Source organism: Mobula birostris, chromosome 9, assembly GCF_030028105.1.
Source record: "Mobula birostris isolate sMobBir1 chromosome 9, sMobBir1.hap1, whole genome shotgun sequence".
Classification (NCBI taxonomy): Eukaryota; Metazoa; Chordata; class Chondrichthyes; order Myliobatiformes; family Myliobatidae; genus Mobula; species Mobula birostris.
In genome coordinates this window covers 7,202,733-7,221,860 of record NC_092378.1, presented here as the reverse complement: position 1 = coordinate 7,221,860, position 19,128 = coordinate 7,202,733, and the positions used below count along the sequence as shown (strand labels likewise).

General features: G+C 41.1%; 1 protein-coding gene across 3 annotated transcripts in view; it reads right to left on the bottom strand.

The window, feature by feature from the left end:
• The window catches only part of rab3ip (RAB3A interacting protein (rabin3)), a 63,362-nt gene that overhangs the window by 12,800 nt on the left and 31,434 nt on the right, over positions 1-19,128 (bottom strand). For all 3 annotated transcript variants that reach the window (XM_072269324.1, XM_072269325.1, XM_072269323.1), the window contains 4 exons: positions 18,377-18,505; positions 12,957-13,069; positions 2,861-2,960; positions 2,669-2,738 (listed from right to left, as the gene is read on the bottom strand). In XM_072269324.1, the coding sequence (XP_072125425.1) occupies positions 2,669-2,738; positions 2,861-2,960; positions 12,957-13,069; positions 18,377-18,505 (412 nt within the window). The remainder of the gene's footprint in view (positions 1-2,668; positions 2,739-2,860; positions 2,961-12,956; positions 13,070-18,376; positions 18,506-19,128) is intronic.

Sequence of the window (19,128 nt, the reverse complement as noted above, 5' to 3'; positions counted from 1 at the left end):
ACTTTCTCCTTGGTTATGTAGAATTTTTAAGGATGCCTTATTTGTAGGTGAATTACCACAATCTTTTTATGAAGCACCTATTTCTTTAATTCCTAAAGAAAGATAAGGACCCTACTGAATGTGCATCATATAGACTATATCCTTGTTAAATGTGGACTCCAAAATTTTTTCTAAATATTAGCAATTAGATTGGAAAATGTATTGTCACAAATCATTTCTGATGACCAGACAGGATTTATCAAAAATCGTTATTTGTCTTTTAATGTTACGAGGTTGATGAACGTTGTATATACTTCTTCACCTGAAACTCCAGAATGTGTTATTTCACTTGACGCCGAGAAGGTGTTTGATAGAGTTGAATGAGAATATTTAACATCCTTGACAAATTTAATTTTAGCCCAAAATTCATATCTTGGATTAAATTGATACATCATATACCTTTGGTTTCTGTAATTACTAATAATCAGAGATCCCCCTTTTTTAGGCTTTTTCGAGGTACTAGACAGGACTGTCCTTTAACCCCTTTACAATTTGATATTGCCTTGGAGCCCTTGGCAATCGCTCTTCATGATTCACCCAATATATTTGGCATTATTCGTGGGAATGAGATGCATAAGGTATTATATGCAGATGACTTGTTGACTTGGAACTGGGAATAGGGAATGGCATTTTTGCATGTGGCGGGGTGGGAAGAGATATAGTCGGAGCCCAGTTCCTCCGTCTCTGCCGCATCTGCTCCCAGGATGAGGCTTTCCATTCCAGGACATCTCAAATGTCCTTTTCCTTAGGATCGTGGTTTCCCTTCTGCCGTCATCAATGATGCTTTCAACCACATCTCCTCCATTTCCCGCACTTCAGCCCTCACCCCATCCTCCCGTCATCACAACAGGGACAGAGTTCCCCTTGTCCTCACCTACCACCCTCCGGATCCAGCACATTATCCTCCGCAACTTCCGCCACCTTCAACAGGACCCCACCACTAAGCACTCTTTCTCTCTCCACCCCTCTCCGCTTTCCGCCACCCACTTCAACTCTGCTTCACATTCCCATTCAGATATGTCCATACATGGCCTCCTCTACTGCAATGATGAGGCTAAACTCAGGTTGGAGGAGCAACACCTTATATACCGTCCAGATAGTCTCCTGCCCCTTGGTATGAACATAGAATTCTCCAACTTCCGGTAATTCCCTCCCCCTATCTCTATTTCACTCTGCCCCCTCCCCCAGCTGCCTATCACCTCCTTCATGGTTCTGCCTCCTTCTACTACCCATTGTGTTTTCCCCAATTCCTTCTTCACCTTTCCTGCCTATCACCTCCCTGCTTCCCCTCCCCCACCCCTTTATCTTTCCCCTTACTGGTTTTTCACCTGGAACCTACCAGCCTTCTCCTTCCCACCCTCCCCCCACCTTCTTTATAGGGCCTCTGCTCCTTCCCTCTTCAGTCCTGACGAAGGGTTCCGGCCCGAAATGTTGACTGATCATTTCCACGGATGCTGCCCAACCTGCTGAGTTCCTCCAGCGTGTTGTGAGTGTTGCTTTGACCCCAGCATCTGCAGAGTATTTTGTTTTTAATGACAAATAATGATTTTAACTGATGAAATATGGCAGCCCAGTTTCTGTTTTGTTTTTAGTGTGGGGGTAAAGCTTTTTTTTTTGAATTTTTTTCATGTTCAGTTATTAAGAGATTGGGAGGTTTAAATTAAATATATTACTCGGAGTCTGTGTCTGTATACGTTAACCGTTATTAATGTAATCCTGATCTCTTTGTATCATTATCATTGTTATGTTTATCAATTTGAAATTCAATAAAAAAGATTGGATAAGAAAGAAGTGGCAAGAGACCAAAAATTGCTGGAGATCAGAGAGATATAGGTACCTTTGTATACAAATCACCAACTTGATATAAACGTAAACCATGCACAAGGAAGATAAATGACAACAACCTTTAAGTGCATGTGTACAGATTAAAACATGACTTTGCAATTCCCTGACGAGAACACACAAAATTGTGCTCATTCCTATTCTCATGCCCTAACCTACACCAGCCTACAAACCTGTACAACTTTGGCAATGCAAGAGGAAAATCAAGCCCTCTAGGGAAACCCATCTAATGAGAAAGGCATACAGCACCCACAGTCAAGACTGAACCTGGATCTCAAGCTGCAGCAGTCATGCTAAGAGTGCTACTCTAAATTACACTGAGGTCTAATATCACCAAATATAAGAATTTTTTTCACCAATAGGGTAGCAAATCTGTAAAACTCTCCATCCAATAGTGCTACTGCTATTCACTCATTGAGTATACTCGAGAGAATAATCATGTTTCTTGGATAGTACAGGAATCAAAGGATAAGGGACAGCATAGGAAAGTAGTGACAACTTTGACAAGTTCTTAGGACTAAATGGTAGAGCAGGCACATGAAAGTATCTGACATTGCAATGTTTCTCATTCTGTCCTTGCCGGAAACGTTATCAATGATAGTTATCAGAATTAAATTTTAAAATTCCATGCATGTGTTTTTAGCTATGCAGGAAGACATGCACATACATTTTCCTTTGATCACAAAACATCATTACAGCAAACCCTGAAATAGCAAAGCTTCCGTATAACCAAAAATATTTCTTTTTAAAAAAAATCATAAGGGATTTTCAGTTTTCAAGTACTCACCATCTTGTTGTTTAAGTAGACCCTGCTGAATATATCGAATGTACGTGAAGAAGTTACATACAGACATAATCTAAAAATAAACAAAAAAAATTTGCATCTTACTCCAGAATAATTTTAGCTGTCTTTTAATTAAGAAAATACTGGAAAGTACAATTACATGAATTTCAAAACAATGCTATTTACTGTACGTACCCTGTACCTACAAAATGGTGAGACGTAGTAGTAGTTACTGGAATCTCCCAGCCTTATTCGGTGTTTACAAGTTTTAGCTTGACCACTCAGGGCGCACTTCCTGAACAAAAGGAGAAATTTGATGAGAGAAATGTAGTTTTTAAAATTGTGACTTATCGAATAAATTAGCTTCTAAAGGTATGAATTTATGGCACTGGTACAATTGTATAAAAGTTCTGAGAATAAGTGAACTAATATAAATGCCATATGAAAACTGGTAACAAAGATCTCTTTGATTTTCCTACTAACGCAAAAATAAAAGAGCAGACAATAGGATTACCCTTACAAAGCCATTATTCATGCCACTGAATGACTAAAATCTCAAAGTTCAAGTACATATGTTACCATATACTGTACAACCGTTATTCATTTTCCAGTGGGCAGACTCAGCAAATCTATAGAATAGTAACTATAACAGCATCAATAAATGATCAGCCAGTGCAGAAGGCACCAAACTGTGAAAATACAAATAAAATAAATAGCAATAAATAATGAAAACATGAGATATAGAGTCCTTAAAAGTGAGATCATTGGTTATCAGACCATCTCAATAACAAGGCAAGTAAATGTAGTTATCCCCTTTAGTTCAAGAGTCTGACGGTTGAGGGGTAGTAACTGTTCTTGAAGCTGGTGGTGTGAGTCCCGAGGCTCTTGTACCTTCTACCCAATGGCAGCAGTGAGAAAAGAGCCTGGCCCGGGTGGTGAGGATCCCTGATGATGAATGCTGTTTCCTACAACAGCCTTTCATGTAGATGTGCTCAAAAGATTTAAGTATTAGGATCCAGCTGGATTAAATAATTGGCACTGTCATCACAAAAGTGTTTATTTGGGAGTGGGTGTTTTTAAATTTATAAATGCTATTTGAGGTCAGTCAGTATTTATTGCCCAGCCTCAGATAACTACAAGTTTATGATGATCAACTACATTCTTTTCGGACCACTTCCTCTTCAAGTCGGACGTAATGGCTGGAAACAGATTGCCTTCATTACCAATAGCTCAAAGTCCTGGATGTATCAGCCCAACAAACAAATCCAAGTACAAAAACTAAACTGGATGAACAGTAGGTCAAGCAGCATCTATGAAGGCAAAAAGATAGTCCACTTTTTGAGTTAAGATCCTGCATCAGTCCTGAAGCAAGGAGTTGATCTGAAATATCAGCCATTCCTTTGACGCTGATCACAGATGTTGCTTAACCCACCAAGATCTTCGCATTCTGTTTGCTCCAGAATCCAGCACTTGCAATTAGAGTCATAAAACACTACAGTACAAAAACAATCCCTTCAGTCCATCTAGTCTGTGCAAAACTAATCTGTTTATGTACACAGTATGTATGCATATACATACATATTTTATTTTTTATATATATTACACACACACACACACACACACATAATACGTATGTATACATCCCACATAATTCTGTATACCTATCAAATCTCCCCTCAAATCTTCTACACTCTATGGAATAAAGTCTTAAACTATTCGACTTTTCCTTATAACTCAGGCCCTCAAATTAGAAACAGAAAAAAACTACAGCACAACACAGGCCCTTCAGCCCACAATGCTGTGCTGAACATGTACTAGGATTACCCATAGCCCTCTATTTTTCTAAGCTATCCAGGAGTCTCTTAAAACGCCCCATTGTATCCACCTCCACCACTGTCGACGGCAGCCCATTCCACGCACTCACCCCCTGTGTGAAAAAAAACTTACCCCTGACATCTCCTCTGTACCTACTATCAAGTACCTTAAAACTGTACCCTCTCATGTTAGCCATTTCAGCCCTGGGAAAAAGCCTCTGACTATCCACACGATCAATGTCTCTCATCATCTTATACACCTCTATCAGGTCACCTCTCATCCTCCATCGCTCTAAGGAGAAAAGGCCAAGTTCACTAAACCTATTCTCGTAAGGCTCCCGAATCCAGGCAACATCCTTGTAAATCTCCACTGCACCCTTTCTATAGTTTCCACATCCTTCCTGTAGTGAACAGAGCACAGTACTCCAAGTGGGGTCTAACCAGGGTCCTATATAGCTGTAACATTACCTCTCGGCTCCTAAACTCAATCCCACGATTGATGAAGGCCAACGCACCACATGCCTTCGTAACCGCAGAGTCGACCTGCACAGCAGCTTTGAGTGTCCTATGAACTCAGACCCCAAGATCCCTCTGATCTTCCACATTGCAAAGAGTCTTACCATTAATACTATATTTTGCCATCATATTTGACCTACCAAAATGAACCACCTCACACTTTTGCACCATGAGGGATAAATAGAGGGTAAGAGGTACATCTATTTTAATGCTAGGAGCAATGTAAGAAAGGTGGATGAGCTTAGAGAATGGATTGATACCTGGAAATATGTTGTTGTAGTTATTAGTGAAACATGGTTGCAGGAGGGGTGTGATTGGCAACTAAATATTCCTGGATTTCGTTGCTTCAGGTGTGATAGAATAGGAGGGGCAAGAGGGAGAGGTGTTGTATTGCTTGTCAGAGAAAATATTACAGCAGTGCTTTGGCAAGATAGATTAGACGACTCGTCTAGGGAGGCTATTTGGGTGGAATTGAGGAATGGGAAAGGTGTAGTAACGCTTATAGGGGTGTATTATAGACCACCTAATTGGGAGCGAGAATTGGAGGAGCAAATTTGTAATGAGATAGCAGATATTTGTAGTAAGCACTATGTTGTGATTGTGGGAGATTTTAATTTTCCACACATAGTCGGGGAAGTCCATTCTGTAAAAGGGCTGGATGGTTTTGAGTTTGTAAAATGTGTGCAGGATAGTTTTTTGCAGCAATACATAGAGGTACCAACTAGAGAAGGGACAGTGTTGGACCTCCTGTTAGGGAATGAGATAGGTCAGGTGACAGAGGTATGTGTTGGGGAGCACTTCGGGTCCAGTGATCGCAATGCCATTAGTTTCCTAGAGTCCACTGCACTGAGACAGGTTAAACCAGTGGTCCCCAACCACCGGGCTGCAGACTGGTACCGGGCCGCAAATTATGTGCTACCAGGCCGCGAGGAAACATGAGTCAGCTGCACCTTTCCTCATTCCCTGTCACTCACTGTTGAATTTGAACATAGGGTTGCCAACTGTCCCATATTATCCGGGACATCCTGTATAAATTGGTTTGTCCCATACGGCCGGAGTCCCCAACCTTTTTTGCACTGCGGACCAGTTTAATATTGACAATATTCTGCGAGCAGGGGGTGGGGGAGGTAGGGTTGCCAACGGACAAGAGTAGCAGTCAAGTACGTTGTGTTACCCAGAGAAAGACTACAATGACCATGAAGCCTTGCGCGGGCACCAGTGCGCATGTGTGACCTGCGCGTGCGTGCACCTGATCTTTTTTCCGACAAATCGTTTTTGGCAATTCTGTTTGGGGGGGGGGGGGGGGGGGTGTTAATCACGACCAGAATATAGGTCATAAGTGCCTAATACACTCAATTTCGTTTCTAAAAGGGTTTATCTAACAAATTTAATATTAAACACAGAGCACATATTTTCCTCGCATGAATATAGTGATAAGTCAATTATCAGGGGAGCTTGAAGTAAGTGTTGAACGAACTTCCAGTAGAAGTGGCAGAAGCGGGTTCGATATTATCATTTAATGAAAAATTGGATAGGTATATGGACAGGAAAGGAATGGAGAGTTATGGGCTGAGTGCAGGTCGGTGGGACTAGGTGAGAGTAGCATTCGGCACGGACTAGAAGGGCAGAGATGGCCTGTTTCCATGCTGTAATCGTTATATGGTTATATAAGTCAATAGCATCATAATAACATTTGGATATTAAACACACAGCGCATATTTTCCTTGTATGAACATATAAAATCATTGCAACACACCAATATCGCTGAATCAGTGGGAGCCCTGGGCTTGTTTCCCTGCAACAACACGATCCCATCGAGGGGTGATGGGAGACAGCAATACTCGAAGGGGGTTCCTTATGTCCAGTGTATTCCGCAATTTAGTTTTCATTGCATTCATTGCAGAAAACTCCGCTTCGCAGAAAAATGTTGGAAATGAAAGCAATGTTTTCAGTGCTTTCGTGGCTATCTCAGGATATTCAGCCTTGACTTTGGTCCAGAATGCCGGCAGAGATGTTATGTCAAACATACTTTTCAGCCCGCCGTTCCTATGAAACTTTTTGTGCCAAAATGGTGTAAAGTGAAGAAGCAATTACCATTAGTTTATATGAGAAAAATTTTTTGAGTGTTCCCAGACCCAAAAAATAACCTACTAAATCATTCCAAATAACACATAAAACCTAAAACAACACCAACATATAGTAAAAGCAGGAATGATATGATAAATACACAGCCTATATAAAGTAGAAATAATGTATGTACAGTGTAGTCGGGAAGTTTAGGTCAAAACCGATTTGTGGGAAAAAAAAAAATCGGCACGTACGCACATGTGCACGTTACGCATGCGCACACTGGTGCCCGCGCAAGGCTTCATGGTCATGGTAGTCTTTCTCGGGGTAAACATAAGTGTCCCGGGATTTGACTGCTACTTGTGTCCCTTATTTGGGAGTGAGAAAGTTGGCAACCCTAACTGTAAAAGACATGTTGAGGTGAATTTAACCCTACTTGAACCCGCCCCCCCCGGCCGGGTCGGCCGGTCCACAAGAATATTGTCGATATTAAACCGGTCCGTGTTGCAAAAAAGGTTGGGGACCCCTGGGTTAAATAAGGGACTTAAGCATACGTGTTTTTTAGTATTGGGGGGGGGGGGTAGTCTGAAATCCAAAAAATTCTGAATTCTGAAATGCAACTGGCCCCAAGGATTTCGGACAAGGGATTGTGGACCTGTAGCCCCAACTGATTAGGCATTGTTGTATATGCTCATTTTTCATAATTAAATTGACTTTATTTCATACATCCTTCACATACACAAGTAAAAATCTTTATTCAATGGTTGCACATTCAGATGGAGACACAACGTAGAGTCCGAGGTTGCTATCAACCAACATCCAACTATACATTTGCACAAGAATGATAATCATTGCAGTAAATATTATAAAACTAATTCCTGAATGAGGGTTACTGATCCCTCATCTTTAACTGCTGCTTCACCAAGAGTTTCAAGACACCACATACAATAGTCACTATATAACACTAACACTATACAGTATATACTACCTCTTATGGGAGACAACGCAGACCTCTCAATAGCGATCCATTTTTATCAATAAATAACATTCTCGTAAGCCAGTGATTATAGGGTACATCTGCAAGTATTAAAACTATAAACATTGAAATACCTTTCATAGCTTCTTGCTCATTACTCCAAACAACTTTGCTTCCAGCACCCTATATTAGCTCAAAGATTTTATGTTGTACAGAAAAACTATATTGTGCTAAATTTCTGTTTGGTGTCATTCCAACTCTGAATAGGTATCACGTACAGAACTGAAGGCCAAATCACCAAGATACAAAACAAAAATATATACTAATAAATATACTACAATGTTGGTCCATGGCCACCTCTTGTGCCAAGATGAGAATAGCCTCCAACCTGATGGCATGAATATAGATTTCTCCTTCTGGTAAAGTTTTCTTTTTCCTTTTCCTCCCCATCCACTATTCTTTAATTCCCCACTCTGGCCTCTTTTCACCTGACATCACCTCCCCTGGGTCCCTCCTCCTTTCCTTTCTCCTATGGTCCACTCTCCTATAAGATTCTTTTCTCTCCAGCTCTTTACCTTCTCACCCATCTGGCCTCTGTCCTGAAGAAGGGTCTCAAACCAAAAAGTCAACTGTTTACTCTTTTCCATAGATGCTGCCTGACGTGCTGAGTTCCTCAGCATTTTGAATGTGGTGCTGTGGATTTCCACTATCAGCAGAGCTAATGCTGGAAATCACACAACTACCTCGACTACATCTCTTCCCACCCTGTCACTTGTAAAAATGCCATCTCTTTCTCTCCGTTCCTGTCTCTGTCTCATATGCTCTCAGGACGAGGCTTTTCATTCAGGAACTAAGGAGATGTCCTCCTTCTTCAATTCATTTTGTGCACATCTGCCCTCACCCCATCCTCCTACCAACCTACCATCCCACAAACCTCTGTGCCCAGCACATAATTCTCCATAACCTCCATCATCTCCAACGGGATCCCACTAAATAAATCTTAACCTTCCCCCTCCCCACATATCATAGAGGTCACTCCCTAAGCGATTCCTTCTCCATTCATCCCTCCCGGTAGTTATCCCTGCCAGCAGAACAAGTGCCACACCTGCCCCTAAACCAACCTCACTACCATTCAGGGCCACAAAAAATCTTTCCAGGTGAGGCGACACATCACCTGTGAGTCTGTTGGGTTCATCTACTGTATCCAGTGTCCCAGTGTGGCCTCATTTATATTGGTGAGACCCCACGTAGATTGGGAGAGCGCTTCATCAAGCGCCTACACTCCATCCACCAGGAAAAAAAAAACAGGATCTCCTGGTGGCCACCTATTTCAATTCGACTTCCCATTCACATATGTCAGTCCATGGCCTCCTCTACCGCCGCGATGAGGTCACACTCAGGTTGGAAGAACAACACCTTGTATTCCATCTGGGAAGCCTCCAGCCTGATGGCATGAACACTGATTTCTTGCATTTTTGGTTATCACACCCTCTCTCACCATTACCCATTCCTGTTTCCCTCTCTCACCTTATCTCCTTACCAGCCCATCACCTCCCTCTGGTGCTCCTCCCCCTTCCCTTTCTTCCATGGTCTACTACCCAGTTCCATCAGATTCCCCCTTCTCCAACCCTTTTATCACTTTCACCAACTTCCCAACTCTTCACTTCACCCCTCTCCCAGTTTCACCTATCACTTGCCACCTTGTACCTCTCTCTACCCCCCGCCACCTTCTTATCCTGACTTCTCAATTTTCCCCCCAGTCCTGATGAAGTGTCCCAGACCAAAACTTCAACTGTAAACTCTTTTCCATGAAAGCTGCCTGGTCCTCTGAGTTTCTCCAGCATTGTGCATGTAGCAAAGAAAACTAGACCTAGTTACTTCAGTTGTCATACCCACAAGTAGATAATCCAATGCTTTCCACACCCCACCCCCTTGTTCATCCAGGATCCATGTGGAAATTGCAATTACTTGTTGTGTACAAAAGCTGGCAATTGTTTCTAAAGCTCAGTTTGGAGAAAGTGTTTTTACGATGGAGGTGTAAGGTTGAGAAATAAATGAGATAGTTAATCATGACTGAGAGCCAGCATTCTTTTCTCACATTCAGAAGATTGTAGATCTTCCCACCTGAACATGAAATTTAGACCAACATTCAGCCATTACATTGAAGATGCTCAATACCAAACAGAGATCTCATTTAATATCTACTGTCAGGTTGAAACAAAAGATTGCACTGCTATTTCAAATAACAGACAGTTCTCTCCATTATACCATCAAACTTTAATTCATTGGCAAATATCACTGATTCCTCAGATGGCACCACGTTAACATGCATGGGGACATGCATGCGTGCAATTTGGATGCTGCACTTTCCGCATGATTGCAGATTTTTATAAAAGGCAGCAAGTTAAAAAGTTATAAATGTATTCCTTTCTTTAAAAAAAGGTAATTTAAACACCTTGACCAAGATATTACCTCAAGAAATGTAGATAAATGAAAAAATTGCTTCTTTTCTAGACTTTAAATTCAGGACATAGACCTGTACAGTTTGCTAAAGAAATAAAACATATTGTGTTCAATGAGGAACAGAAAACCATCCAAGTACTTCTCACTATGTACAAGCAGAGGAGAATAAAAACCTACTCAATCCAACAGGGAATCAAAAAAAAGGCACAAGATCTTGCAAGTTGAAAATGCCATCTCATAACAATTTAAATTGTTTCTACTTCTCTCTCACTACACAAGTCAGGCAGCATCTATAAAGGGAATAAGCATTAATGCTTCAGATAGATCAACTTTCATAGCCATGCTCTGAAAACCATCACCTTAACATTAATTCTGTTTCTCTCCATTGAGGCTGCCTGACCTACGAGGCACGCCTATCATTTTGGATTTCCATTACGCATGGTATTTTATTGTTGCCTAATTGTACCAAGCAAATTAATTTCACAAATAAGTTGTTCCGCAAATCTGGTTATTCCAAAGCTCTGAAATAAAATTGCTCATTCTGTGGCATATACTCAACTGATGATCATGCAGATATTTAGAAAATTATAACAATCCAAGTATGCAGTTAAATCTCACGTGGCATGTATTTGGATTTTATTTCCAAGACATACTGATCAATTTTGTGGACTATTCTAAATAAGAAATCTCCAATTAATTGACAAGAGACTATCAAAGTATTGGCTTCTCCACAATAAATGCTGCAAAGATAGAATACAAAAGTGTCACTAGAGCTTCAGCCACAGCTTTAGTACAAAGAAACTTTATATCGGCAGCTTCCATCATAAATGCAAAGACTTTGTTCAAGTTTGTTATTTAACTATATACGTAGATAATGTATATAACCATATAACGTATACAGAAACAAAAGGCTTCTTTGAACCAGGGTGCAAAGCACAGTAGAAGACATAACACACATAGCACATGATAACTTATGAAGGCAAGGATAAAATCTACAGATGAATCACACATAAATAACAAACTAAAGTGCATTAATATTAAATATAGTAAGGTACGGAACAGATTAACCAGAGATACTTAAAATATGATGCGGCAGGGAGTTTATAAACCTAATGGCTTGGGGGAAGAAATTGTTTCTCATTCTGTTCTTAATTTTATGCATCATTCATCATTATGCATCATTTCAGAATGGCAGGCGGTGACTAGTGGGGTACAGCAAGGCTCAGTGCTGGGACCCCAGTTGTTTACAATATATATTAATGACTTGGATGAGGGAATTAAATGCAGCATCTCCAAGTCTGCGGATGACACGAAGCTGGGTGGCAGTGTTAGCTGTGAGGAGGATGCTAAGAGGATGCAGGGTGACTTGGATAGGTTGGGTGAGTGGGCAAATTCATGGCAGATGCAATTTAATGTGGATAAATGTGAAGTTGTCCACTTTGGTGGCAAAAATAGGAAAACAGATTATTATCTGAATGGTGGCCGATTAGGAAAAGGGGAGGTGCAACGAGACCTGGGTGTCATTATACACCAGTCATTGAAAGTGGGCATGCAGGTACAGCAGGCGGTGAGAAAGGCAAATGGTATGCTGGCATTTATAGCGAGAGGATTTGAGTACAGGAGCAGGGAGGTACTACTGCAGTTGTACAAGGCCTTGGTGAGACTACACCTGGAGTATTGTGTGCAGTTTTGGTCCCCTAATCTGAGGAAAGACATCCTTGCCATAGAGGGAGTACAAAGAAGGTTCACCAGATTGATTCCTGGGATGGCAGGACTTTCATATGAAGAAAGACTGGATGAACTGGGCTTGTACTCGTTGGAATTTAGAAGATTGAGGGGGGATCTGATTGAAACGTATAAGATCCTAAAGGGATTGGACAGGCTAGATGCAGGAAGATTGTTCCCGATGTTGGGGAAGTCCAGAACGAGGGGCCACAGTTTGAGGATAGAGGGGAAGCCTTTTAGGACCGAGATTAGGAAAAACTTCTTCACACAGAGAGTGGTGAATCTGTGGAATTCTCTGCCACAGGAAACAGTTGAGGCCAGTTCATTGGCTATATTTAAGAGGGAGTTAGATATGGCCCTTGTGGCTACGGGGGTCAGGGGGTATGGAGGGAAGGCTGGGGCGGGGTTCTGAGTTGGATGATCAGCCATGATCATAATAAATGGCGGTGCAGGCTCAAAGGGCCGAATGGCCTACTCCTGCACCCATTTTCTATGTTTCTATGTTTCATACAGAAGTTAAAACTAAGTGCATTCAACTTCAAGTAGTGCATTACACATTAACATGATTATGTTATTATTCCCAAAAGCATACTAACATGTAATGTTATGTTTAATATTAGTATGCCATTGGGAATAACAATATTGCATTTGGAAGGATGTCTTCTCCCTCACCAAACCTCACATGAGAATAACATTGCATTCAAGGTAATAAAAACAAAGAAAAACCTACTTGGGTCCTCCACACTCCACTGCAGAAGCTTTTACAACAGGGAGAGGCTGAAAAACCACTGGTTCGATGCTCAGAGTATTACCTTCCACAGCTTCAAGAATTGTAGAAGCTAGCTGCAAAAGGGAAAGAATTGTTGAAGTCACTTAACTGCAATAAATTAAACATATTTTGCATCATTTCTGTATGGAATGCATTGTAAAGAAACTGCTTCAATTAAGCAACAAACAGCTTTTTGATTTTAGTAGAAATTTATAATACTCTCCTTGGAAGGCTGTGAATGCAGACTCAATTTAAAGTTCAAAGTAAATTTATTATTAAAGTACATATAGGTCACCATACACAACACTGTGATCCATTTAATTAATTAGTTTTGAAGGGATGATGGTATTGAATGCCAAGCTGTAGTCAATAAAGAATTTCCTGATGTAGGCACCTTTGATGGCTAGATATTCCATCTATGTACCTTTTGTACCAGTAGGCAAATTGAAGCAGATCCAAGTTGCTTCTCAGGCAGGAGTTGATATGTTTCATCACGGGCCTCTCAAAGCACTTCATCACAGTGGTGCTACTAGACAATAGTCATTGAGGCAGGTTACCACGTTCTTCTTAAACACCGGTATACTTGAAGCCTGCTTGAAGCAGGTGGGTACCTCAGACGGCCGAAGGGAGAGATTAAGGATAAAGATATCCGTGAACACTCCAGCTAGTTGAACAGCACAGATCTTTAGTTCTCAGCCACATACCCCATCTGGGCTGGATGCTTTCAGTGGTTCACCCTGCTGAAAGATGCTCAGAGACTGAGCGAGCGTACAAGTCATTGAGCTCATCTGGGAGAGAAGCCTTGCTGTCACCTATATCACTTGGTTTCACTTTGTAGGGAGTGATAGCATTCAAGCCCTTCCACAACTGTCAAGCATCCTTAAGAGACTTAAGTTTGGTCCAGAATTGCCACTTTGCCTGTAAGATGGTTTTCCGGAGATCATAGCTGCACCTCTTGTATCTTACATAATCCACTGTGGAAATTAAATCCACTGTGATTCAATGTTGTAAAACAATAAAACATGAAAATTCCAAGGGTGGGGAGGGGGAGAATACTTTTTATAGGCACTGCATAGATCAGACAAAGTTCGAAGTAAATTCTATCAAAGTACATACATGTCACCATATACAACCCTGAGATTCATTTCCTTGCAGGCATACTCAATAAATCTATCGAATAATAACCATAGTAGAATCAATGAAAAAATCACCCAACTAGGGTGTTCAGTCAGAGTGCAGAAGACAACAAACTGTGCAAATACAAAAAGTAGTAATAAGTACATAAACAAACAAATGGGCAAATAAATAGATAAGCAATGGATATCTAAAACACAAGACATAAAGTCCTTGAAAGTGAGTCCATTGGTTTTGGGGACATTTCAATGATGGACATTTGGTTCAAGAGCCTGCTGGTTGAGGGGTAGTAACTGTTCCTGAACCTGGAGGTGGTGGGTCCTGCAGTTCTTCTACCTTCTTCTTGATGGCAGCAGCGAAAAGACAGCATGTCCTCGGTGGTGGGGGTCTGAGTGTGGAATGTGCTCAAAACACTCAATAGTTTGCTCCTATTCTTGAAAAAGAACAGTAACCTAGAGCATTGCATTCATTACCATTGATTATTTTGGGAGCAGAATACAGTTGAAGACTTCAAGAGGGAACTGCTGGATATTCCACAGGGTGCTTCCAATCACACTGATGATTCTGAGATTTTCCATGCCAATCCCACATATTGTTCTGTGTTATGCCTTTATTGGGGACCCTTGGGACAACCATGGTTCATTCATGCTCCAATATTCCAATCAAAATCTAGCATCACACCTCCCCATCAACCCCTCCTGAATTTTGGTCTAACCTCCAACCAAGAAGTTTGTGCAAATCCCTTGGTACCAATGCAAGTGTCTAAGTACGACCCAAAGTATACTCTCGGACCCATACTCAAGTCTTGCACATTCCACAATTACATCTTGCAGCAAGGAAAATACACATGGAACATTCAGAGCCACGGACACTGCAGCAGGCCCATAACCTGTGAATGCATAGCACGTGCCTCTGTACTAAAGGATTTTTTAATTCATGACTTGAGGCAATTTGTTCTCCTTACTAGGAAGGAGCTTGAAGTCCCTAAGGAGGACTCAAATGTTGTTCAGGAATGCTGCAGGCTCATCCTTGTGAGGCATTAGTGAACTATTTTAAAATTAAGACTTCAAGTACTAATTAGACCAAGCAAGGATGAAGTGTTTGGCGGGAGCAGGAGCAGCACAACACGCAGGTGTCCAACCTGGTGAGACGAAGGAGGGGCCAGGCCCGGAGTCACCCCATAGTGCCCGGAACCTCCAAGTGTTGCAAATAATCCCTCTAACATGAAGTCTAACAGTAGGCTGATCAAATGGCCTGCAGCTAACATGACTTCACTGTGGAAGCAGTTTGATGAAGATGTAAACCAAATTCTGGAGGCAACGGCGAAGGGAGGGGTTGATAGGAAGCTGCAAGCCATGCATCGAGGGAGAGAGGAAGAGGAGAGCCATCCGCAGTACCACCAATGTGGCAGAAAGGGCCACAAGATGGCTGTGGCTCAAGAGAGGGGAGCCATGGAGTCATAAGTAGCTAGTCATCTGGACACAAGCTGGGGTCTGATCAGCCCCGGCTGGGTCACCTGGAGGAGGTTGTATGATGTTGAAAGACCTGAAACACCTGATGATTCCAGGAACATCACTGAAGGTGGGTCCAGAAGCATAAATAGATGTATGTACACAGATTCAAGAACACATTTAGCTTAACAAAACAAAGTTTGAACTTAAGTCGTGTATATTACTAAAAGCACAACCACACCTACACAAAAAAAATTCAATTTTTGGATTGAATTGAAGTTTTACATGTTGAGTCCTGCGACATCTTACTGGAAACACTGCTCCAAAAATGCACTGACAGTCTTCCGTGGAGGTAAATGTGTGTGTGGAGCTCATCAATATTGCCAAAGATCAGACATTTAACTATTCAGCAACTTCAAAAATATTTAAACAAAGAACATCAAATTAAATCCCAATTTCCTGATCAAGGATCCAAATTCCAAATGAAAAGTAACTAACTGGATATGTACTGGTGAAAGGGTCCCAGCACAGCTGGGCTCCACCGGTGGTAAAGTGGACTGACTGATTGTTCTGAGTTTTTCCCTAGAGTAACAATGGATCACAGATATTCATGGATTTACTTACCAGGGAAAAGATGAACATCAAGGTTCAACCAAAAAGTTTACCAGAGATTTTTGTGATCTGGCAAAACAACCCAATGACAAATTGTTTTCTGGCAAAGATGTACTTGGTAAGTGGGAGGACTTCAAAAGTTAAAATTGAGAGTACAGAGTTTGTATGTTCCTGTCAGAATAAAAGGATAACAGTCTAGGGAACCTTGGTTTGAGGCCCCTGGTTAAGAAAAAGGAGGTGCATAGCAGGTATAGTCAGGAAGGAGCAAATGAGGTATTTGAGTATAAGAAATGCAAGAGAATACGCAAGGAAATCAGAAGAGCTAAAAGGCAGCATGACATTGCTCTAGCAGATAAGGTGAAGGACAATCCCAAAGGCCTCTACATATACATTAAAAGCAAAAGGATAGTCAGGAACAAAATTGGTCTTCTGGAAGATCAGAGTGGTCACCTATGCATGGAACCAAAAGAGATGGGGAAGATGTTAAATGTTTTTTAAAAAATCTGTATTTGTTCCATAGAAGTGAGGCAAAGTAGCAGTGAGGTTATGGACTGTATACAGATTACAAAGGAGGAGATGTTCACTGTATTGAGGCAAATTAGAGTGAATAAATCCCCAGACCTGACAAGATGTCCCCTTGGACTCCATGACAGTAGTGTAGTAATTGTAGGGGCTCTAGCAGAAATATTAAAAATGTCCTTAGTCACAGCTGAGGTGCCAGAGAATTGGAAGACAGCTAATGTTGTTCCATCATTTAAGAAAAGCTCGTTTAAAAAAAAGTAGCAATAAACTAGGAAATTACAGGTTAGTGAGTTTGACATTAGTAATGGGAAGGTTATTGGAAGATATTCTAAGGGGAAGTGGACATACAAGTATTGGGATAGAGAGGGAATGGTTAGGAATAGTCAGCGTGGCTTTGTGCATTACAGATCACATCTAAACAATCTTATAGAGTTTTTCAAGGAAGCTACCAGGAGAATTGAAGGCAAAGCACTGGATGGTGTCTACATGAAGGCTCAGTCACTTGGCATTCAAGCTGAGGTAGTAAATTGGATTGGACATTGGCTTCACAGGAGACGCCAAAGGGTGGTAGTAGATGAGTTGCCTCTCTGACTGGAGGCCTGTGACTAGTGGTGTGCCACAGGGATTGGTGCAAGGTCCATTGTTGTTTGCCACCTACAATAATGTCAGCAAGTCTGCAGATGACACCAAGATTGAAGATGTAGTAGATAGCAAAGAAGGTTATCAAAGCTTGCAGTATGATCTGGATCAGCTGGAAAAATAGGCTGAAAAATGGCAGATAGAATTTAATGCAGTCAAGTGTGAAGTGATGCATATTGGGAGGACCAACCAGGGTACGGCACAGAGGAGTGTGGTGGAATGGAGGGATGTGGAAATATTGATCCATAATTCCTTGAATGTGGTGTCACAGATGAATGGGGTCATAAAGAAAGCTTTTGGTACATTGGCCTTCATAAATCAAAGTGCTGAGGGCAGGAGTTGCGATGTTATGCCGAAATTATACAAGGCATTGGTGTGGACTAATTTGGAGGACTGTAAGCAGTTTTGCGCACCTACCTACAAGAAAGATGTCAATAAAATTGAAAAGGTGCAGAGAAAGTTTACAATGTTGCCACAACTTGAGGATCTGTAATATAGGAGAAAGACTGAATAGGCTAGCATTTTATTCCCTGGCGTGTAGAAGAATGAGGAGAGACTTGATAGAGGTGTACAAAATTAGGAGGGGTACAGATACGGTAAATGAAAACAGGCTTTTTCCACTGAGGTCGTGTGAGACTAGAACTAGAGATCATGGGTTAAAGGTGAAAGATTAAATGTTCAGGGGAAACATCTTCACTCAGAGGGTGGTGAGTGCGTGGAATGAGCTGCCAGCAGAAGTGGTGAATGCCCATTCGATTTCAACACTTATGAGAAACTTGGATAGGTACATGGAAAGGAAGGGTATGGAGAGCTATTGGTCCTGGTGCGGGTCGAAAGGACAAGGCAGCTTAATAGTTCAGCATGATCTAATGGGTCAAAGGGCCTTTTCTGGGCTGCAGTGTTCTATGACCATCAAAAATCATGAATTCCATAACAACTTATTCAATAAGGAACATTGGTCTCATTCACTGAATTACAAATTTCACTGAGTCTCTCTGAATTATGTTGCCTTGAATTTCTTACCTCATTTTTTGAAAATGTCAAACAAGGATATATATCTTCTTTGTATATTCTGTCTAAAAAACAGCAGGTTTTATCGATTGTTGGTTCTTCCTTCCATGCTTTAAATTCACCAAACAGAAGCAAATCAACCTTTTGCAAAGTTACAAAATAAGTTGTAAGTAAAGCCAAAGAAACAACTTCTAACTTTGGAAGCTTCAAAACATAATTATTGAAATCACCCAGATTTTTTTTCTAATTATGTGACAATTTCACTTCAATGCAAACTTTTAAATTCACCTCAAACCACTTAGGAATGCTTTAAAGATAGCATTGGATGCAAACTTGGAATTTAGTCAGAATACCCAAGTATAAAAGATACACAAAAACTTTTCCACCCCAGGTGAAATTAGGAAAACAGCTTTCATAATACTTGCAGCTGATATGGCAATCCACAACTTGATAGAGTGGTTAAAAAGGCACGTGGTGTATTTGCCTTCATTAGATTAGATTAAATTAAATTAGGGGATTAAGTTCAAGAGCTGTGAGGTAATGTTGCAGCTCTATAAAACTCTGGTTACAGTTATGTAGTTTCAAGAGGGTACAAAGGAGATGTACCAGGATGCTGCCTGGATTAAAGAGCATGTTTTATGAGGATAGGTTGAGCGAGCTAGGGCTTTACTCTCTGAAGTGAAGGAGGAGAGGTATTTGAGATAGTAAGAGGCATAAATGGAGAGAATAGCTGGGGACTTTTCCCCAGGGCTGAAATGACTAAT